The sequence below is a fragment of the Sapajus apella genome, unplaced genomic scaffold (assembly GCF_009761245.1).
Source record: "Sapajus apella isolate SASKATOON/1434 unplaced genomic scaffold, GSC_monkey_1.0 scaffold2, whole genome shotgun sequence".
NCBI lineage: Eukaryota > Metazoa > Chordata > Mammalia > Primates > Cebidae > Sapajus > Sapajus apella.
Window position 1 is genome coordinate 19,463,498 of NW_022436942.1, and position 20,372 is coordinate 19,483,869.

At 56.2% G+C, this 20,372-nt stretch overlaps 3 protein-coding genes across 13 annotated transcripts in view; 2 read left to right on the forward strand and 1 right to left on the reverse strand.

The window, feature by feature from the left end:
• STAC3 (SH3 and cysteine rich domain 3) overlaps positions 1-4,000 on the forward strand; it is an 8,689-nt gene extending 4,689 nt beyond the window's left edge. For 2 of the 5 annotated variants that reach the window (XM_032289863.1, XM_032289888.1), the window contains 6 exons: positions 2,255-2,321; positions 2,501-2,550; positions 2,842-2,927; positions 3,098-3,149; positions 3,238-3,375; positions 3,553-4,000. In XM_032289863.1, the coding sequence (XP_032145754.1) occupies positions 2,255-2,321; positions 2,501-2,550; positions 2,842-2,927; positions 3,098-3,149; positions 3,238-3,375; positions 3,553-3,651 (492 nt within the window). In that variant the 3' untranslated portion in view covers positions 3,652-4,000. The remainder of the gene's footprint in view (positions 1-2,254; positions 2,322-2,500; positions 2,551-2,841; positions 2,928-3,097; positions 3,150-3,237; positions 3,376-3,552) is intronic. The other 3 variants (XM_032289869.1, XM_032289878.1, XM_032289898.1) reach the window with 3 other exon arrangements.
• A 4,270-nt stretch (positions 4,001-8,270) lies between these two features.
• NDUFA4L2 (NDUFA4 mitochondrial complex associated like 2) lies at positions 8,271-12,565 on the forward strand. Of its 2 annotated transcripts, XM_032289984.1 has the most exons (5): positions 8,271-8,683; positions 9,575-10,396; positions 10,760-10,848; positions 11,662-11,722; positions 11,848-12,565. In XM_032289984.1, exons 2-5 carry the CDS (start codon positions 10,340-10,342, stop codon positions 11,902-11,904), a joined length of 264 nt encoding a protein of 87 aa, XP_032145875.1. In that variant the 5' UTR covers positions 8,271-8,683; positions 9,575-10,339; the 3' UTR covers positions 11,905-12,565. The 2 variants fall into 2 exon arrangements, with proteins under 2 accessions (XP_032145875.1, XP_032145864.1); XM_032289973.1 differs by lacking the exon at positions 8,271-8,683 and having other exon boundaries at positions 9,380-10,396.
• Positions 12,566-12,696: 131 nt separating this feature from the next.
• On the reverse strand, positions 12,697-17,844 carry SHMT2 (serine hydroxymethyltransferase 2). Of its 6 annotated transcripts, XM_032289919.1 has the most exons (12): positions 17,619-17,761; positions 16,425-16,622; positions 15,869-15,948; positions 15,516-15,716; positions 15,139-15,220; positions 14,855-14,977; positions 14,590-14,729; positions 14,095-14,260; positions 13,797-13,896; positions 13,555-13,710; positions 13,349-13,456; positions 12,697-13,225 (listed from the first exon to the last, which is right to left on the reverse strand). In XM_032289919.1, exons 1-12 carry the CDS (start codon positions 17,649-17,651, stop codon positions 13,098-13,100), a joined length of 1,515 nt encoding a protein of 504 aa, XP_032145810.1. In that variant the 5' UTR covers positions 17,652-17,761; the 3' UTR covers positions 12,697-13,097. The 6 variants fall into 6 exon arrangements, with proteins under 6 accessions (XP_032145810.1, XP_032145801.1, XP_032145831.1 ...); XM_032289910.1 differs by lacking the exon at positions 15,869-15,948 and having other exon boundaries at positions 17,619-17,844; XM_032289940.1 differs by lacking the exon at positions 14,855-14,977.
• Positions 17,845-20,372: the final 2,528 nt, after the last annotated feature.

Consider the following 20,372-nt stretch of genomic DNA (forward strand, 5'->3'; position numbering starts at 1 on the left):
AGGAGAATTGCCTGAACCCAGGAGGGGGAGGTTGCGGTGAGCCGAGGACGCGCCACCGTGCACCACCGTCTGGGACAAAAGAGAGAAACTGTCTCAAAAAAAAAAAAAAAAAATTGCATATAACCCAACAGACACACTTTAGCATGCATTTTAGAGGGTTTCAGGACCTGCTGCAGCTCACCCCACGCCTCTGGTTAAGAACTCCAGCCATAGATTATATTTTCTCAGCTCCCTTCTGAAATTGTCAGATTAGCCACCACAACCACCTGAGGGCTAGGCCCAAGGTCCTTGGCATTGCTGGGTGACGGAGGCAAGAGCTGTGCTTCTGGATATAGGGAAGAGAACTTGTCATACCAAGTAACTGGAGAATTCTAGAGCCATGCAAGTGTGCATGAAGATCATCTGGTTTGACCCATTCATTTTACAGATGATGAAACTGAGGCACAAATCTACTGGCCAAGAGAAACCTCATTTCCTTTTGCAATAGGGTTACTAGGTTGGTAATGCCATAGACTTGGCATTCAGTTCAGCAAGGAATTTGTTAGAATATTCTTATATCTTTCTGGACAACCAGGGTGGACTAGTATGGATGACGGTTACAGCTAGATGGACTCCTAAAATTGAGTGGCATTACCCAGAGTCCAGGTTCTTTCAGGAGTTTACAGCTAGAGGGAGATTTCTGATGCATTATAACATGATTTAGATATAATCAAGATACAAATTATATATTCATCCTGGGTGTGGTGGCTCATGCCTGTAATCCCAGCACTTTAGAAGGCCGAGGTGGGCGGATTATCTGAGGTTAGGAGTTCAAAACCTGCCTGGTCATCATCATGAAACCCCATCTTACTAATAATACAAAAAACTTAGCTGGGCTTGGTGGCACTCGCCTGTAATCCCAGCTATTTGGAAGGCTGAGGCAGGAGATTCGCTTGAACCTGGGAAGTGGAGGTTGCAGTGAGCTGAGATCACACCACTGTACTCCAGCCTTGGAGACAAAGCGAGATCCTGTCTCAGAAAAGAAGAAGAGAAAAATGTACATATTTGTTCTTGATCAAAAAAATAAAAAAAAATCAACTGCAAAAAAACAGAATTATCTAGGCTCAAAGTTGTTGATATGGAGGTTAGGCACAGGATGAGGGATTTCTATAGAGTGAATTATGACTTATAAGGCACTAGCAGTGTGATTTGGCTGCCTCCAGAAGGGCTAACAAACTCTTGGTGGGTTATATTTTTTTTTTTTTTTTTTGAGACAGAGTCTCGCTCTCTCACCCAGGCTGGAGTGCCGTGGTGCAATGCAATTTTAGCATGCAATTTTAGAGGGTTTTGGGACCTGCTGCCGCTCACCCTGGGCCTCTGGTTAAGAACTCCAGCCATAGATTGTTTTCTCAGCTCACTACAACCTCTGCCTCCTGGGTTCTCCTGCCTCAACCTCCTGAGTAGCTGGGATTACAGGCGCATGCCACCACACCCAGATAATTTTTTGTATTTTTAGTAGAGATGGGGTTTCACCGTATTAGCCAGGATGGTCTTGATCTCCTGACCTCATGATCCACCCACCTCTGCCTCCCAAAGAGCTAGGATTACAGGTGTGAGCCACCGCGCCCCACCCCTGGGTTATATTCTAAGGGAATTATTATAAAATTATTATAAAAATTGTGCTGATTATTATTTTTTTGGAGATGGAGTTTTACTCTTGTTGCCCAGGCTGGAGTGCAATGGTACGGTCCCAGCTCACTGCAACCTCCCCCTCCTGGGTTCAAGCAAATCTCCTGCCTCAGCCTCCCAAGTACCTGGGATTACAGGCATGCACCACCACGCCTGGCTAATTTTGTATTTTTAGTAGAAATGAGGTTTCTCCATGTTGGTCAGGCTGTTCTCGAACTCCCAACCTCAGGTGATCCACCCCTGCCTTGGCCTCCCAAAGTGTTGGGATTACAGGCATGGGCCACCGCATTTGGCCATGCTGCTCATTTTTTACTTACACATTGGAGTATTTTTAAAGGCTGACAGTGTACTCAAGGACCTGGAATCTGGTAGTGAATTCCCTGTCATTAACTACATTCAAGCAGAATGTGGGTGACCCACCTGCCAGGATGTTTTAGAGGAAGACAGGTGGCTGGACTAGATATTTCCTCCAAGGCCTCTTCCAACCCTGAGATCCCATTATTCTATAGTTCTCTGACCTGATTAGAGACAGCTAAGGGCATGGATTCCCAAGACAGCATCTCCCTAACTCTGGTGCCCTCTCCAGCCTCTAGCAGCCATGATGGAGGAGGAGCCAGAGTCTGCCAGACCAGAGGAAGGCAAACCCCAGAATGGTGAGTGTCACCCACCTCCATCCAGAGCTGGAGTAGGATCAGAGACTCAGCTGTGGAACAGAGGGTGGAGGAGCAAAGGTCAGGCCAGCTTTGGATGGATGAGGCCCTTCCACAGAAGGGTAAAAGAGTAAGAATTGCCCTCCAGGAGACAGACAATTTGTTGGTATTTCCTATCCCAGGAAACCCTGAAGGGGATAAGAAGGCTGAAAAGAAGACACCTGATGACAAAGTGAGAATCCTTCCTCCCTGCAAGGACCCCTGTCCTCTCCCCAACCCAGGTCTGACACCACCACTCATGGCTCAGCAGAAGCTCATTCTTTAACTCCTAGACTTCCCATCACCCTTAACCCTCTCTCTCTATCACCTTGCACACTCACCAACAACCAAAAAACTCCTCTCAGTTCAGGGACCTTGAAGACAGTTGGAGTGCAGTGTGTGTGGTGAATGCCCCTGCCTTGGAATCCTGCCCCTCAGTGTGGGGTAGAGGAGCCCAAGACTCATCATTCCCTTTCACCCCCAGCACAAGCATCCTGGCTTCCAGCAGTCTCATTACTTTGTGGCTCTCTATCGATTCAAAGCCCTGGAGAAGGACGATCTGGATTTCCCGTGAGAGGCCTTGGGGCAGGGGGCTGGTACTGTGAAGTGAAGAGGAAAGAGCTGGGTTCCCCCAAGGGAAAGGGAAAGGGGTGACTCAGGGCTTGGAGCCTATTGAGTCTTGATCTGGGGTATAGGAGGGGACCTGCTACATGAGTGAGGCCCTTCCTTTCCCCTCCCAGGCCAGGAGAGAAGATCACAGTCATTGATGACTCCAATGAAGAATGGTGGCGGGTGAGAGAAATGGCTAGGGCTAGGGTAGAGTGTGGGTTGAGTCCAGAACCCAAGATTGAGAGGGGACTCTCCTGACTATCTTCCCTAGGGGAAAATCGGGGAGAAGGTTGGATTTTTCCCTCCAAACTTCATCATTCGGGTTCGGGCTGGAGAACGTGTGCACCGCGTGACGAGATCCTTCGTGGGGAACCGAGAGATAGGGCAGATCACTCTTAAGAAGGACCAGGTAGGCTGTGGCCCCAACCTAATCCCAGGCCTGAATGCCCCCTAGCCCACCACACTCCTTGGAGAGCTTAACCATTAATGAGACTAGGGTAAGCCCCTGTAACCCCGGGCTCCCCTGCTGTCCTCTCCTACCGTTTCCTTTGATTCTTCTCCTACTTCTGATCCTTTAATCCTCTAGATTGTGGTACAGAAAGGAGACGAGGCTGGCGGCTATGTCAAGGTCTACACCGGCCGCAAGGTGGGGCTGTTTCCTACCGACTTTCTGGAGGAGATTTAGGCTCGCGGGTGCCCGCAGGCGGGAGACACCCACACCCATTCTGGGCGGGCCCAGTGGAATTTGGGGAGGGGGCGAAAGCAACGGGACTGCTGGATGGATAGGAAGACCTGCCTGAGCATGATGGGGCTTCTGGGAAGGGACTGGTTCTCGCCCCCTTCCCCAGCCTGGGGCCTCGGACACCTGATGCCCAGAGCAGCCCCCACCCGAAACCTTTCGGACCCCGCTTGCAAGAGCTGGAAGATAATGCATATCCACCAGGAGGAGCGAGGGACTTGGCATTGGGAGGGCAGGGGCGGGGGCGCGCAAACTGTCGAACGTTGCAAATTTATTAAAGTTTTGACAAAACGTAGAAAAGTTGTTCTTTAACTGTGGTTGAGGAGAAGGCCTGCAGAGGGGTGGAGAATACCCCCTAGCCGTCCCAGCTAGCTACCATCGGTAACCCGAGATCCATCTGGGCTGAGGTTGGCGGGAGGTGGGAAGACAGGTGCAGCTGCCAGGCGAGCCCTCTGTTATCAGTGAAGAAAGGGAAGCACGGGACTGGAGTCGCCGCCCCCGCGCCCCAGAGGCTGGGAGCAGGATCTTGTAGTAGGGTAAGTCCCCCTTGTTCTTGGCGTTTTCGCCACGGGCAGCCCCTTGCATTTCGGAATCTGGCTTGGCACCCAAGCTAGGCCGCCAGGGGGCGATACAAGATCTCGGTTGGAGAGCGAGGGATCGGGAGGGGTGGAGGGTGGGTAAGGGGAGAGAAGTGGAGACACCAAGACCGAGACCCTGGGCCTGGGAGGGGGTGGGGTGCGTGCCGTCTCCATGGTAACACTTCCTCAAGTCCTCCGGGAACCGAGCTAGCGAGGCCAGGGGCCTAACCCCTCCCGTGCGGCCCCTGCCCTAACCCTTTCCGACAGGTACTGAGTGAGGACGCAGGGCAGACAGCTTCCTGGCTCTCAAGGAGACACCCCTGCGGAGCGCCGTATGCAAATGTTATTATTTGCATATGCAAATATGCAAATATGCTGGTCCTGGTCAGGGCGGCAGGTGGCGAGGAGAGGGAAGGTGTGGGGAAGGGAGCAGAAGGAGGAGTTTGGGGACCTGGGAGCGGACCCAGTGAGAGGCAGGCTGGGGTGGTCACTGGAGTGGGACAGGCGGGCGGGGGGCGGGGGCTGGGGGGTGGGGGGGAGGGAGGGAGGGGCGGATGGTTCTTGAGCTCGATGGAGGGTGGGGGAGGGTCGGCTTGGCCAGCCAGGAGCTCCTCTTCTCGTCTCCCCGTTGTCTGCCAGGACTGAGGTTGGCACCGCCTAGCAAGGTTGGCAGCGGGAGCCCGGGCACCATCTGCTGCTGGATGGGGGGAGGGCAGAGGCTCAGCTGGGCTGGAGAAGAGGAGGGCCTGGGACCCACGGGCCCCCTTCTAGAAGGCTGAGGTGTGATGGCGGTAGGGAAGCACACAAGACTCTGCAGAACCGGGTTCAGTTTTCTGCTCCCTTTGCCCTTGACGGTCCCGGATTCCTGAGGGGTGGAGGTGGAGTCATTAAAGAAGACCCCCCCCTTTAATCGCAATTGAGCTAGAACAGTAGATCACAGGCACACACACACACACACACACACGCACACGCACACCAACCACACACAAATCAAGCCTTCTGCCCTCATCCTTCCTTGAAATCCACCTACCACGAATGTATGAGGGGAGGGTCCGAGAGGGTTCGGGTCATCTCTATTCGTCAAGGTCTGAGGTTCTCAAAACCAGAGCCCTCCCGCCCCAGATCCTCGAGAGCCTTCCCCCCCCATGCTAAAGTAAAACCAATTTACTGGCTCATTGGGCGGCAATGCTGGTGTGCGGATGCCGAGGAGCAGGGAGAGCGGCTGTTCTCCCCCTACACTCGGGGAGGCGACCCCCTCCCTAGCCTCGCTGAGCCGGCAGCTGTCCCTAATTAGAGCGGCGGTTTAATTGGATTTATCAGCAGTTAATAGGAAATTAAGCAAAGGGCCCGAGAGAAGGGGGGGCGGGAGGAACGGGGGAAACAGGCTGTGCTGAGCTCGAAGGAGGGATGCTGGGGTACCAGGGGTGGGAACAAGTGGTCCATGGTCACACCCTCCCCTCAGTGCTCACCATGACTGTTAAGCCTTGGCCCGCGGGCGGGAAAGCAGGTCCCCAGAAAGGGCGGTGGGAATGACAGTGACCCTGTGTGAGCTCCCAACACCCTCCATCCCCTTAAGCTGCGCCTGGGTGATGGATGATACTGCCGTACGCTGCAAAGGTCATAAGTCTGGGCCAAGGAGCAGACTGAATTGAAAATAGATCTGAAGAAGGCCAGTACTGGGGTGCAAGACACAACCCGCACCCCAACCTCCTTCACTGCCCACTCTACTCAAAACACACACACACACACACACAGCGCTCCTTGAAGTCGGAAGACTGGGGCAGCACGGGGGGGTGGGGTGGGGTGGGGGGAAGGCAGGATACAGAGTGACCCTCTCTATAACCCCCACCAGCAGGCGTGTTGGGGATCCTAAGAATCTCCTGATGCAGCTCCAACGTTCCCTTTTTGCTCCCCCTTCCCCAAACTGCCCGATTGAAGTTGGGGTTCATCGGGTCTGCTGCTCAGGGGCGGCCCAACATCAGCACCACCCGCCCTAGGGGCCAGGCAAGGAAGCTTGCAGGCAGCTGGGCGCACGGGTTTCCTAGTCCACAGCCCCAGGCGCCTCCTGTCACCAAGACCTCATTATACTGCTAGGCTAACAAGGCCTGCTCCCGAGACCCTGAAGACCTCCCTGCCACATTCCACCCCGCAGGGCACAGATGGTAACTCTTGCATATGCTAAGGTGTGCCAGCCTCTGAGTGGGTGTGGGTGGTCTCTCCGTGCCGCTGGCAATTATGGGCATCTGTATCCCCAGCATGTGGTCTGTGTGTGTCTGCTTGTTCCTGGGTGTGTGTGGTGTGTCTACCTGAGCCCCAGGTGTGTCCAAATCTGTGCCGGGTGTGTGTCTGTTCCCCTGAGTGAGTCTGTGTCTATCGGGTTTGTCCACTTCCCGCTCCCCGGCTCCCATCTGGGTGATTTTGCCCGGTATGCCTCCTCGCGGGGACGTTTCCGTGCATCTCCGCCTACAGGTTTGTATGTGTGAAAATCAGGAAGAGCCAGCGGGGAGTGTGTGTTGCTCTCGCATCTCCACCTGCAGGTATGTGTGTCTCGGTGACAGTGCGTGGGCGTGTGCCTGGGTGTGAGCCGCGCGGCGGCGTGTATCCGAATGACAGTGTGACGCACGTGTGCGCTCGCGTGTGTGCGCGCACGCCGGGATGAGTCTCCCGCCCCCCACTCCTTCCTTTCCCCATTCCTATTCCTCTTTCCTCTCCCGGTCGGCTCGGCTTCACCGGCCGCATCATCTCCATCCATTATTGAAGAAACAGCCGCGTCCGCTCCAATCACATCAACACCCCCGCCCCCTTCCCGTTCCGCTCGCCCCGCGGCCCCTCTGGGTGCTGAGGAGAGGGAAAGCCAAGACACTGTGGGGGCGCCGGGTGGGAATGGGCTTATGACCCCGTGCCTCAAGCCAGGCCATGCGCCGGGACTCCGGGGTTCCCGGCGGAGAGCGCTTTGCATAAACAGATGGCGGGCTGTCTTTGTCTTGCTCGCTTGCTCACCGCGCAGCTCCCGGCGCTGCTTCTGTCTGGCTGATGCAATCATGATCATCTCGGAGCCTCGGAACCCGGCGCCCTTAATAACGGCAGAGGGGGTCAGGGGCCCCGGGGCTCCCGAGCAGATGCTCGGCTCTGTCTTTTCTCCCGGGAGCCCCTCCACGTCCCACAGCCGCAGAGGGAAGACCAACGCCACTCGGAGGTGACGGCAGGTGGAGGTGACCAAGAGGAGAACCCCGGGCAGTGCCCTGAGGTGTCCCCGGGCTGCCCCGTTGGACTGGTGCAGTCCCCAGAGGCAGCAACCCAGAGAATAGGAATATAGCCGGGGAATGGGGTAGGGGAGAGACAGAGACAAAGAGAGTCATTAGTAAAGAGAGACACAGTGAGATGGAGAGATGTAGAGGGAGGAAGCGAGACACAGAGAGACACAGAGAAACCGATGCAGAGGGACAAAGCCAGGTAGGGAAAGCAGCAAGAGGGAGATCAGACACAGCCAGAATGCTAAGGAAGAGAGAGATGAACATACCCAGAGAGGGAGCAGACAGATAGATCGCCCGAAGAAGAGGCAGAAGGAAGGGCAGCCAGGGGCTAGGACCGGCTGGGTCAGAGGGCAATCTTGAATCTCCAGTCCAGAAGCAGAGATGAAGCCCCCGCCTCCCCGGCCCCCAGGTATGAACCCGCCTGAACCCTGAGTGCCGACTGTGGCTGGCGAGGCAGGAGCTTCCGCGTCCCCTCTCCGCCCTCCGGTCCCATCTCACACCAGAAGAGTGGAGGCTGCGGGACCCACTGTCTTGGCGGCGGGAGTGGCGGAGTGACGGACTGGGCGTGGACGGACTGACACTCCGGGCACCAACTTAGCGGCCCGAACGCCGGGAGTGCAGGGTCCCCACTGCCCGACAGGGGGTGCCCAAGGCCTCTTCCCCGAGCTTGGGGGCCGCTCGACCTCCAGGGGGCGCCCGTGCCCACGGCCCCAGCAACCCGTTCGATCCACTGTGTCCCGCTGCTTTTGACCCGCTGTGCAGACAGTGCGCGAATTGGGATCCTGGTGCGGTTTAGCGCGCCGAGTCCAGTCCCAGCGGGATCCCTAATCTACAGCTAATGACTCCTGCGGCCCCCCACCCCGCAGGGCCAGTCCTCATGGTGAGAAAGTGTGGCGGGCGAGGAGAGAACCCGAGGGGTCCTGTGTCCCAGATCGGCCCCAAGGGCCACGAGCCAGAAACAGTAACCAAAGATGGAAGGCGGCTTAGAAATAAGTTCACAAAGACAGGGACTAGAAGCAGCTGAAGGGTCAAGGAGTGGCGGAGAGGCGGAGCAGAGGCAATAATGTAACGTTGCCGCTCGGTGAGCGAGGCGGAGGCTCAAGGCCGGAAGAACAGCGGCGGCTCTGGAAAAAGCGCGCGACAGAGGTTATGGGACCTGGCCGGGGTCACCGGAACTCAGACTAAGTGCACAAGGAGGCAGGCGAGGGCCCGTGTGCAAAGGCGCAAGGACCAGGCGCCCCTTCCGGCGTCCTGGCTCCCCAGCTGTGCCACAGAGAACCAGATGTGCAGCCCAGCTGTGCGGCCGCCCGAGCTGGAGCTCTGGGATTGCTTTTTGGTTCCAGAGACTGGAGGGCTGGGGTGCGCGGATGACAGGACACGCCCTCCCTTCCGGGGCCCTGGAGGCGCGAGTTCCCTGGGAAGGCTGGGCTGGTGGAGACTCTGACATCTCGTCAGCCCGGCTCCCCCGCCCCACACACACTTCGCAGCGAGTCTCTGTCTCTTTGTTCTCGCCGTGTCTCTGACACTTTATCTCATTATCCGCCTGAGGGAGGCGGAGAGCCCGGGACCCCGCAGCCTAATTACAGCCGCGCTTGTCAGAGTAGGGGGCGGCGGAGATATCGGCGCGAAGGAAAGGGAGGGGGACCCCAGAAAGCGCCCTCTCCCTCCCTGTACCCCGAGGATCCCAGAGACCGGCGAGCAGCTCGCTCCCGCCCGCGCCCTCCATAGCCGGGCTCTGGAGGGGGAGGTGCGGGTGCTCCGCCGGATCGGCTGCGAGCAGGGAGGGGGTGGTGGAGGTTAAAGTGGGAGTGGGGGGAGAGATTAGGCCTCGGCTCCTGCGTCCCCAAGATCCAAATTCCCCAGAGACGGGGGGCTTTGAGCCTCCCCACCCCAGCAGCACAGCACTCACCTGAGAAGGCTGAGGACAGGGAGTTGCTCGCTCGCAGTTCTGTCTCTGCGTTTTGTTCTCTTTCCTACCAGCATCTTCCAGACCTTTCCTGTTTCCCTCACTCCATTCCCTTCCCCTCCATCCCACAGCCAGAGGAAGAGGATGGCTTCCTTGGGCAGCTCCACCTTCACCCTACCCCAGGTAGGCAGAGCAAGCAAGCCTCTCAAGCCCCACTAGGGCCTGACTGTGGCAGAATAAATAAACTGGCTTATTCTATCCTGATCCTGAGCCGTCAATAAGATACACCTGGTTCTCCCAGCCTCCAACCACGATTGCAGTCCAACCGACACCTGGAGAAACCACTCAGAACAAGAGGGGCTGGGGCAGCTTTATGGTGTCGGCCTGTCTCCCTCCTTACCCCACTACACTGAGGAGGAGACAGAACCGGGTCCTCAGGACCCGCTCCTGGACGGCTCCAGGGGTGTCAGGGAAGTGCTGAACATGCCCTCACTGGCCCTGGCCCCTCCTGGTCCCACCTGTGAATACTCCACACATGCATTTTGTTAAGTGCCTGTCCCAAGGCCATCCCTCCTCCACATGGGGTCCTCCTCCTCCTCCAAATGGGGTCCTATGCCAATAAGCCTATCCCTCAGATGCCCAAAGCCCCAAGAATGATGGCGTCCCTTGGGCCAGGTACAGGCATCTGGAGGAGAGAGTCAGAGAGCAGAAACCTCTTGGCTCCCAGACAATTCCCCTCCAGGCTTTAGGCCTGGAATTGAGAAAGTGAGCTAAGTGGGGGTGGGGCCAGGCTAAGCTGCTCTGGGCTGGGCTGATCCCTCCCCAGCGGGGGGCGGGACCCCAGAAGGAGGGAGAGGGCAGAGCCATTGGAGAGGACCAGACATTGGAAAAGCGACATGGCAGGAGCCAGTCTTGGGGGCCGCTTGTACCGGCAGATCAAAAGACATCCGGGGGTGAGTTCCATCCTCAGAAACTCTGATTCTAACTCCTAACTCTCCTGCTGCCCCACCCTCCAAATCCTCCAGTGCCTTGCCTTGTGCCCAGGTCCCTCAGCGCTCCTAATCCTCCCCCAAGATTGCCTCAGTCTCTCCAAAATGTCCCTGTGTCCCACAAATCCACTACCTTGGACAGGATCGCTGTAGGGTGAGGGAGACCATGCCAGAAAATATGGTTGTAGGAGGTTCCAGGTCCCCTCTCCCGCAAGGGAGGGAGCACCAGACTTGGGGTGGGGTTGGGATGGACGGAAAAGCTTGTAAAGGGTGACTGAACTGCGGGGAGAGGGCTGACCCCAAAAGTGCTCTCCATGTTCCCTGCAGCTCATCCCGATGATCGGCTTCATCTGCCTGGGCATGGGCAGCGCTGGGCTCTACTTGCTTCGACTTGCCCTGAAAAGCCCCGACGTCTGGTAAAGGGCGGACTTGGGATGCTCTCAGGGGGCCTGGGCGAGGCAAGATAGGGTGGGAAGGCGTTCACCTCTCAGGAATGGTGGGAATAGGTGGCCCTGGTGGGGATCCCCAGCCCTGCTGCATGCCCCTCCGACTGTACTGACCAGCATCTCAGGGCTGGAACACACTGCTGACCTGGGAGACCCCCGCATCCCCTCCAGCCCACCTGGCCACTCACTCCTCGGCTTGGGCCCCCCTGAACTACAGAACCCTTGCCAGTCCTGGCCTGGTTACCATGACAACGCCACTCAGCCTTGGCGGGCTCCGGCTTTTGGGTCCCTCTAAGTCCGTGCCAGAACACTGAGGGTTTGGCCGAGTGAGCTGCTGGGGGTGGCATTGGGGATTTCAGGGTGGCGCAGAGATTTCACACCCGGCCCTCGGAGGGGGTCCAGAAGTGAAAGGTGCACCCACCCAAGGCTTTATAATTGCAGGCACACCACCAGAAACTCAGCCCGTGGGATCCCTGCCTGATTCCCACAGCTCTGCTCTTGGGGTTAACCTAGGGTGGCAGGTAGCAAATGGGAGTCCCTGGGCCTCATTGTCAGTTTGTCACCCAGCCCCATGCTGACAATGGTGACAGGCTTGTCTCACTTGACAGCACCCACTAATATGACCCTTCCCTGTTAGTCTCTGGGAAATGGGCCCCCCAGGGCAGGAAGTGGGGGTACTGGGGTGGTGCCAGAGCCTCCGGCTGGAGCTTGGTCAAATTGGGTTACAGAGTCCTGGGTCCCAGGGAGGAGACCCTAACCCTCCCTCCTCCTCCCGCTCCACAGCTGGGACAGAAAGAACAACCCGGAGCCCTGGAACCGTCTGAGCCCCAATGACCAATACAAGGTACCTCGCGATGGCTCCAGGGTTGCCCCCATCCTCTTATCTTCTGGTCTTGAGACCCACAACTCCCTACTAGAAGCAAAGGGAGGCTTGGGGCAGTCAGTGCAACCTCCTTTCCTTCTCCTTAGTTCTTCGCAGTTACCACTGACTATAAGAACCTGAAGAAGGACCGGCCAGACTTCTAAGCCAGGCTGGGCGGCCAGTGCCATGCAAACCACGGACAGCCAGCCCACCCACTTCTTCTACTCCTTCCCCAGACCCCTCCCTGCAAACGCCAAGGCGTCGGTCCGGCCACCCTGTCCTGCTCCTGCTTACAAAGGCTGGGTTCCCACGAAGAGGGGAGGCTGCTCCACCCCTACTCTCCTTCCCGACTCCCAGCAGCGGAAGCACCTCTGACCCTCGGCTTGAGTCCCACATGGGGGAGGGGGAGGCAGGCAGCGCCAGGAGGGGTCGACCAAAAAAACCCAAGCCAGCCCCTCTGCCGTCCCACGGGGCCTCGAAGGGTGTGGCACAGGCTACATGTTGAGCGTGGTCTACGTGAGCCAACAAGCAGGGGCCTCTGAGTGCCAAGCGACGTGGCGAGGTCCACGTTAGCTTGGGCTCTGGGAGCCAGCCCAGGGGCGGCGCTGCTCAGCTTGGGCTGGTCCAGGGCCTGCCCAGGCTGAGGCACCTCTGCCTCCTGAGGCGCAGCACACTCCTCCCCTGCCCAAGCCTCCCGCCAACAGTACCCCCTCTAGCCCCACACCTGGGCCTCCCCCTGCCATTCCCCTCCCTTGCTCCCCACTGTCCCCAGGGATCAAACAGAAGCAGCCGTGGGCAAAATACAATTTCATTTAACAAATTGAATTTGCTGCGGCTGCTAATCACGTCTGGTGTCGGCTCTGATCAGAGACAGAGAGAGGAGGCTGCGGCCCCGGGCGTCTTTGCGATGGAGGTGGTGGGAGGGAGGGGTGTACACATTGAGGGAGACGAATGACTGTTTGGCCCAGGGGACCCCACCCACAGTAATGGAAACTCAGGGCAGTTTAGCATTTTATTAGATAAAAACAGGAAGGAGACTGCCCACCCACTCTTGCCTGCCACTGGCTCAGAAGGGCACTCCCCAACTTCCCCCAAGAAAGAGCACGAGTCTCTGACACTGTGATCATGACGGGTTCCAGCAGAAAGCACCTGGGTCCTCCTAAGTCTTGTTACCAAAAAAGGAAAAAGAAAAAATCTTCTCAGCTACAAATTCTGGGACAGGGACTACACCTGGCTCTTGCCCTAAGTGAGAGGTCTTCCGTCCCACACCAGAAAATAGAAAGGCTTTCTATTCCACTGGCCTAGGTGTGGGGAGGATAGTAACTTCCAGTCTGTGGGCCTCATTTCCCAGGTGCCTTCAACGCTCATCAAAACCAGGCATGGGGAAGGCCCGGGCAAACTGCTCCACCCGTTGCCTGAGGTCGGCCAGACGCTGAATTGTTTCCGAGTCTTTGAGCAGGAAGGATTTGAAATCCTGGAGCTTGGCTAGAGAGAGAGGGTGAGAAAACAAGTGGTCAGAGCTCTGGGGAAGGCAATGAAATTGGCTGGGGAAGACAGCAGACAGTGAGTGGGAACTGGCTGGCCTGGGGGGCCTTCTTGCCCACTCACCAGTTTTGCTCTTCACATCTAAGCCAATGCTGACCCCTTCATCTATAAAGTCCACAACTCTCCGGAAGTCATCCTCACGGAACTGTCGGGAAGTCAAGGCCGGGGCCCCTGGAAAGAGACACAAGAGGAGGGATGAGTATAGCCCAAGGTTACCTGGCAGGCATCCAGCATGGGAGCCCCTTCCCTCCTTGAATCCCAGGTCTCACCAAGCCGCAGGCCCCCTGGTGTGATGGCACTTCGGTCTCCAGGGCAGGTGTTTTTGTTGGCAGTGATGGATACAAGCTCCAGCACCCGCTCAGCACGAGCTCCATCCAGGCCCTTGGGCCGCAGGTCCACCAGCACCAGGTGGTTGTCAGTACCACCTAAGGCAGGTAAGAAATGGGGAGTGGTGAGTCCTGGGCCTTTGCCTGAAGCTATAGAGGCCCTCACCCATCCCCCGATGGCTCACCCGATACCAGTGAGTAGCCTCGCTGTAGCAGGGCATCTGCCATGGCCCGAGCATTCTTCAGAACCTGCAGGGAGTACTCTCGGAACATGGGGGTGCAGGCCTGGAGATGAAACAGTAGCAGCTGTGACCCCAGACGTGGACCCAAGCCCTGTACTGCCCTCTTGTCTCTGCACCCTCAGCAGAGCTCTGGGACCCCAGCCTTGATCCCTTCTATTTGCCCCAGCATCAGTTAGCAAGATGCAGGGTTTAAGCCTCCAGGCCACTGCCCCCCACACCCTACAGGGGCAGGATGCCGAACCTGCTTTAGGGCCACAGCTACTGCAGCAATGGCATGATTGTGGGGCCCCCCCTGCAGGGATGGGAACACGGCAAAGTTGATTCGGTCCTCAAATGTGTAAGGAATCTCCCGGCCAGTCTTGGGGTCCACAGCTTTCACCCCCTTCCGGTAGAAGATGAGTCCTGATCTGTGTGAGAGAAGTGGGTGGTCAGAATCTAAGCCGAAAAGAAGGACAAGGGACAGAGAAGGCAGAGGAAGCTGGCGGACCTGGGCCCTGAGGGCACACTTCATGTAGGCTTGGTACACTGGATTCCAGTGGAAGACGGAATCAGCCCCTCAATCCCGTCCCCAAATTCCTTGCCAGGGCATGGCCACCATGTGCAAGAGAAGAACTGTCACAGACTGGGCAGGAGTGTTTAGGGCTGCAGAAAGTATTCCTCTCAGGTCCAGGCCAACAGTGCCCCAGGAATAGGCCAGAAGGCAGGAAAGGCAACGCCCGACCTCAGGGAGCCTGACCTGGCCCCTCGAAGAGTCTTGTGAGTAGTTGTGGTGACGACGTCCGCATGCTTGAAAGGCGAGGGAATCACCTTGGCAGCCACCAGGCCACTGATGTGGGCCATGTCTGCCAGCAGGTGTGCTTTGACCTCATCACATACCTGGGCAGGTAGAGTGGCAAGGGCTCAGCCTGGGGAGAGCCCTGAGAGGCCTGCCCAAGGCTGCCCTCCTCCCACACCTCCTCACCACTCCTGGGGAGGTGCCCAGTCTCCAGCCTCCCACCAACCTCTCTCATGCGGGCGTAGTCAATGAGACGAGCATAGGCACTGGTGCCAGCTATGATGAGCCGTGGTCGGAAAAGTCGAGCAGTCAGTGCCAGCTGGTCATAGTCAATGAGGCCAGTTTTGGGCTGGACAGACAGACAAAGAGCTAAAGCCCCGAGAAGGAAGCAGGGCAGCTTCACTCTCCTCCTTGACCCTAAGGATGACCCAGGGCTTCAGTCCCTCAGCCTCTCCAGGAGAGGACCACCACCAGGGCCGAGAGCCCCTCCCCACACTCTAGAGCACTCACGTTGAGCTTATAGGGCATAGACTCGAAGAAGATGGACGTGGCTGAGATCCGCTTGACGTCAGACATGTAGCCATGGGTGAGACTGGGAAGTAAGAGAAAGTAAGGAGGCCTGGGTGGAAGGAACCCCAGACTTAACTGCTCCCTTCAACTCCACAGTTCTGTTCCCAGAACACTGGTCCTGGCACACACCACCTCATTGCTCTGTCCACTCTGTGGTGGATACTGTAACTGGGATCTTATCTTCCTCATCCACTGTGACATGCAGGACAGGGCAAAGCCTGTTCCATCAGTATAGTCCACAGTAGGTATTCAATAAATACCACCTTTCCCACACCAATCTGCCCACCAAGCCCATCAGTCAGCCCATTCATACTCACTGGCCCCCATCAGGCAGGTCCAGCCCCATGATCCGGTCGTGAGGTTGCAGAAGGGCTGTGTAGGCAGCCAGGTTGGCTGGGGACCCGGAGTAGGGCTGGACATTGACTCCCCACTGTGCAGGGTCCAGGTCAAAGGCTTCCAAGGCCCGGCGCTGGCACAGCAGCTCAATTTCATCCACCACCTCTGCTCCCCCGTAATATCTGCCATGGGAGAGGGGTAATGAGGGCACAGAGAACGGACTCTCAACCAGCAGCAAAGGACTGGGAAGTTCACTCCTCAATGAACACTGGGAAGGTACAGGTGGGTTCCCCCACTGGGAGCACCATCCCTGACACTGCCCTCCAGCCCTCACCTCTTGCCAGGGTAACCCTCCGAGTACTTGTTGTTCAGACAGGACCCCAGGGCCTCCAGCGCAGCTCGGCTGCAGAAGTTCTGGGGTGGTGGGGGGCAATGTCAGAAGGTATTGAGCCCCTTCCCCTGGACTCCCATAGTCCCTCCCTGCCAGAGCCAGAGCTGAAATTGGGAGTACTCCCTGCAGAAATTTCCATTCACTCAGGGCCAGGCCTGGGACAAAGCCAGAGGCAGCATTTTTCAGAAACCCAGCTGCAATGAGAGGTGGCCCCTCCAGGCTACCTACCCACTCAAACTTGTGCTTCTAGGCTCCTCTTTCCTCGTGGAAGGAAGGGGGAGATCAGATGAGACTGTAGGGACCCTGGAAGCTCCCCTAATGCCCCAACCCCATAAATTAGACTTGCCCTGCCTTTGCTTCAGAGAGATAAGAAAGGAGAATAAAGCCCCAAAAAAAGGTCCTGAGTGTGAAAGGTGTTCTGGAGAATATCTGTTAAGGTAACTTCGTTACTTCCTGTACCCATGGTGGCCCAACCCCTGCCCATCTCCCCAGGTCCCACCTCTGAGGCAATGAGCTCCAGGCCTCGACACTGCCTGTCCTTCTCCCTCCGCAGCAGCTCCCACATCTCAGGGTCACTGTCCGACAGGCTCTCCTGGCCTGTCCAGCCCCTGTTTGCTTCCCCAGTCTGAGTCTGGGCTGCCTTGCTGTGCTGAGCCCGAATGGCCGTCCTGACCAGCTGCCCACATCTCTGCAGAGGCTGGAGGCAGGAAAAGTCAGGGTGAAATCACAACAGTCCAGACAGATGGTCTCCTGACCACCCTCACTCATGCTTGTAAGGCCACACCAAGGAGCCAGTTGTCCAGCCAGCCTGTTTCAGTTCTCACTATCCCCACCTCCACCTTCAAATGCCAGTTCTAGAGCCAGGCTTGAGATCAATGTCCAGGGGGTGGTTCTGATTTGTTCCATTCACTGCACTGCACCTCAGAAATCTCCCACCACCTCAGTCCATGAACCACTCTGCAAAGCTTGTCCTCGAGAAGCCTATGTCTCCCCTACTCCAGAGAGGGCCACTGAGATTCCAGAACCTTCCCACCCACCGGAACAACGGGGTCTTCCAGCAGGGCAGCATAAACATACCCTAGTCAGTGGGGTGTGGGGCGGGGGGGAGATAGAGTTGGCAAGGGCTGAGGTCACAGGCTGTAGAGCAATGGAGGTGGGAGGGTAGACCTTTAGCAGTCCCTGGAGAAGAGTTATGTGGGAGGGGTAGGGGTGAGGGTTTGCCCGAAAGGAAGCCAATACCCTGTTCCCTTAGTTAGCCCCCTGCCCCTTCCACCTCCTTCCAGCCCTCCCTGCGGCAGGACCCCTGCCTGATGCAAGCAGTGAGGCTCGGTTGCATCATCTGCAGGGCTCAAAGCTGGCCGGAAAGGCTCAGCTTGTGAGGCCAGGCCGAGAACTCCGCTCATTCGCCAGCACGGGGTCCTCTGGGCATCCGGCGCTGTCCTCTCCCCTAATGCCACGTGAAATGGGCGATCACCAGGCCCTGGGACGTCTGATCTCCAGAATGAGGACAGGTTCGCAGTTCACTCCACGCGTGCCCAGGGGTCTTGGGGATTCCCTAGTTACACGTCCGCTCCCTGAGGCCCCAGTCCACGTGCGTGGACAAGCCGAGAGAACCCCAGAGTTTGTGACTAGGAACTAAGGTAGAAGAGCTTCCTTTCTACTGGTTACCTAGCGTCTGGAGCCCCATTCTTACCCGAGTCGCCCAGAGCAAAGAGAAGTACAGCATCGCAACTCGGAAGTCGCAGGAGGTCCAGCCACCAACTCTGGTCTAGGGCAAGCTGTCGGAAGAAGACCGATCGGAGAACGCATGCGCGAGAAGAGCGCGCTGAGAAGCCAAAGCTAAAGGGAGGGACCTACGCATGCGTAATGGTGGCCCCTTTGTGTGGTCTTATGGGAATTGTAGTTTTTCCCACTTTTTTCTCTACAAGTCCCGTCTGTAGCCCCAGGTTTAGAGGCCCGAGTCTGGAAAACAAAACAAAACAAAACAAAACAAAACAAAACAAAACAAAAACAGCCTAGTGCTGCCTTCTCTCCTAACTGTCCTGAAGCTTTTCAGGGTTTGTTTTCCCTCTGTCCATTTTCAAGACCAATGTTAGGCCGGGCGCGGTGGCTCAAGCCTGTAATCCCAGCACTTTGGGAGGCCGAGGCGGGTGGATCACAAGGTCAAGAGATCGAGACCATCCTGGTCAACATGGTGAAACCCCGTCTCTACTAAAACTACAAAAAATTAGCTGGGCATGGTGGCGCGTGCCTGTAATCCCAGCTACTCAGGAGGCTGAGGCAGGAGAATTGCCTGAACCCAGGAGGCGGAGGTTGCGGTGAGCCGAGATCGCGCCATTGCACTCCAGCCTGGGTAACAAGAGCGAAACTCCATCTCAAAAAAAAAAAAAAGACCAATGTTGATTGGGTGCCTACTGTATATCTAGCTAGCTTTATTAGGCTCCAGGAGATCTGGACTCCCACACAAAATAGAGAGCTATGGAGCACTGGAAAGCACCATGGTTTAGAAGGGTCAGAGACTTGACTTCAAGTTCCAGCTCTGGGACTAGCACATTAGCCCATGTGGGCTTCAGTTTCCTCCCTGGTAAAGCCACAAGAAAATACTGTGTGGTGGGGATTCAATGAGGCTTTTCCTGTGAACCTGCGCTGTGATGGATCGTCCTTCCCTCTTCCTCTGACCCACAGACCTGCCTCCTCCAAGATGTCTCCTCTTTCTCCTCAGACATCTGGGAGCAGAGGGAGGCGCCCCTTCTGTTGTTCACTTATCGCATTTTGTCACCTGTGCATCTCTTGATGTCTCAGCAGTCAGTGGGCTCTTCTTTTTTCCCCAGGGCTATAGATCCTTGGGACTGGAAGGGACCTTCGTTTTAGCCTGACTTCATCTGGATGAAACCCTTGGGAGTAGGACTCATTGACCCCTCCAGGAAGAGGTTTCCAAACCTGGGTTGGAAAATATGATATAAATATGAGTGTGGGGTCTGTCTTCAGAGGTCCTAATTCAATGGATCTCAAGGAGTAGACACTTGCCCACCTATGCTGCCACACAACTAAACCTCTCCTCAGTGGTTCTGATAAGCCAACTTGGTTTTTTAAATTATTATTATTAAAAAAAAATGCTTTTGGCTGGGCATGGTGGCTCATGCCTGTAATCTCAGCACTTTGGGAGGCTGAGGCAGGAGGATCTCTTGAGGCCAGGATTTCTTTTTTTTTTTTTTTTTTGAGACGGGGTTTCGCTCTTGTTACCCAGGCTGGAGTGCAATGGCGCAATCTCAGCTCACCGCAACCTCCGCCTCCTGGGTTCAGGCAATTCTCCTGCCTCAGCCTCCTGAGTAGCTGGGATTACAGGCACGCGCCACCATGCCCAGCTAATTTTTTGTAGTTTTAGTAGAGATGGGGTTTCACCGCGTTGACCAGGATGGTCTCGATCTCTTGACCTCGTGATCCACCCGCCTCGGCCTCCCAAAGTGCTGGGATTACAGGCATGAGCCACCGCGCCCGGCCCAAGGCCAGGATTTCTAAACCAGCCTGGTCAACATAGTGAGACCCCATCTCTACAAAATAAAAATTTTAAAATTAGCTAGGCATGGTGGTATGTGCATGCAGTCCTGGCTACTGGGAAGGTTGAGGCAGGAAGGTCAACCCGGGAGTTCAAGGTGAGCTATGGTCAAGCCTCTGCACTCCAGCCTGGGGAAGAGAGTGAGACTGTCTCAAAAAAAAAATTTTTTTTTTTTTTTTTTTTTTTTTTGAGACAGAGTTTCACCCTTGTTACCCAGGCTGGAGTGCAGTGGCATGATCTTGGCTCATTGCAACTTCTGCCTCCCAGATTCAAGCAATTCTCCTGCCTCAGCCTCCCAAGTAGCTGGGACTACAGGCAGGCGCCAACACGCCCAGCTAATTTTTGTATTTTTAGTAGAGACGAGGTTTCACTGTGTTGGCCAGGATGGTCTCGATCTCTTGACCTCATGATCTGCCTGCCTTAGCCTCCCAAAGTACTGGGATTACATGTGTGAGCTGCCATGCCTGGCCAAAAAAAAAAAAAAAAAAATTGTTCACCATGTTGGTCAGGCTGGTCTTGAACTCCCAACCTCAGGTGATCCGCCCACCTTGGCCTCCAAAGTGCTTGGATTACAGGCGTGAGCCACCGCGCGCGGCCCCAAAAATTGTTTTTTAAAGGCTAGTGAAGCAGTGGGAGTGAAGGAGGAACAAAGAAACCTGTAACTGGTTGTGATCAATTAGTTGTAAACATCACTGCTCTTGGACAGACAACCAGTGGTTTTGAGAATCATTGCCTTATGTAGCAAAGTTATTCATTCAACAGACAGATTGAGCTCTTACTCTATGCCAGGCATGCCATACCCCTGGAGATATATGAAGAGCTCGCTGGCTGCTGGGATACCACGAGGTGAACAGGTAACAAAATGTGACAATGACAAGCAGGGGCACCTTA

What these genes read in the sequence shown, in the direction of transcription:
- SHMT2 (XM_032289910.1), bottom strand. Translation starts at nt 17,734, where the DNA reads ATGCGTTCTCCGATCGGTCTTCTTCCGACAGCTTGCCCTAGACCAGAG. An exon ending in ACTACGCCCGCATGAGAGAG is followed by an intron (nt 14,730 to 14,854) that starts GTTGGTGGGAGG and finishes CTACCTGCCCAG; the next exon opens with GTATGTGATGAGGTCAAAGC. An exon ending in AAGACTCTTCGAGGGGCCAG is followed by an intron (nt 14,261 to 14,589) that starts GTCAGGCTCCCT and finishes TCTCTCACACAG; the next exon opens with ATCAGGACTCATCTTCTACC.
- NDUFA4L2 (XM_032289984.1), top strand. Translation starts at nt 10,340, where the DNA reads ATGGCAGGAGCCAGTCTTGGGGGCCGCTTGTACCGGCAGATCAAAAGA. An exon ending in AGATCAAAAGACATCCGGGG is followed by an intron (nt 10,397 to 10,759) that starts GTGAGTTCCATC and finishes TGTTCCCTGCAG; the next exon opens with CTCATCCCGATGATCGGCTT. An exon ending in GCCCCAATGACCAATACAAG is followed by an intron (nt 11,723 to 11,847) that starts GTACCTCGCGAT and finishes CCTTCTCCTTAG; the next exon opens with TTCTTCGCAGTTACCACTGA.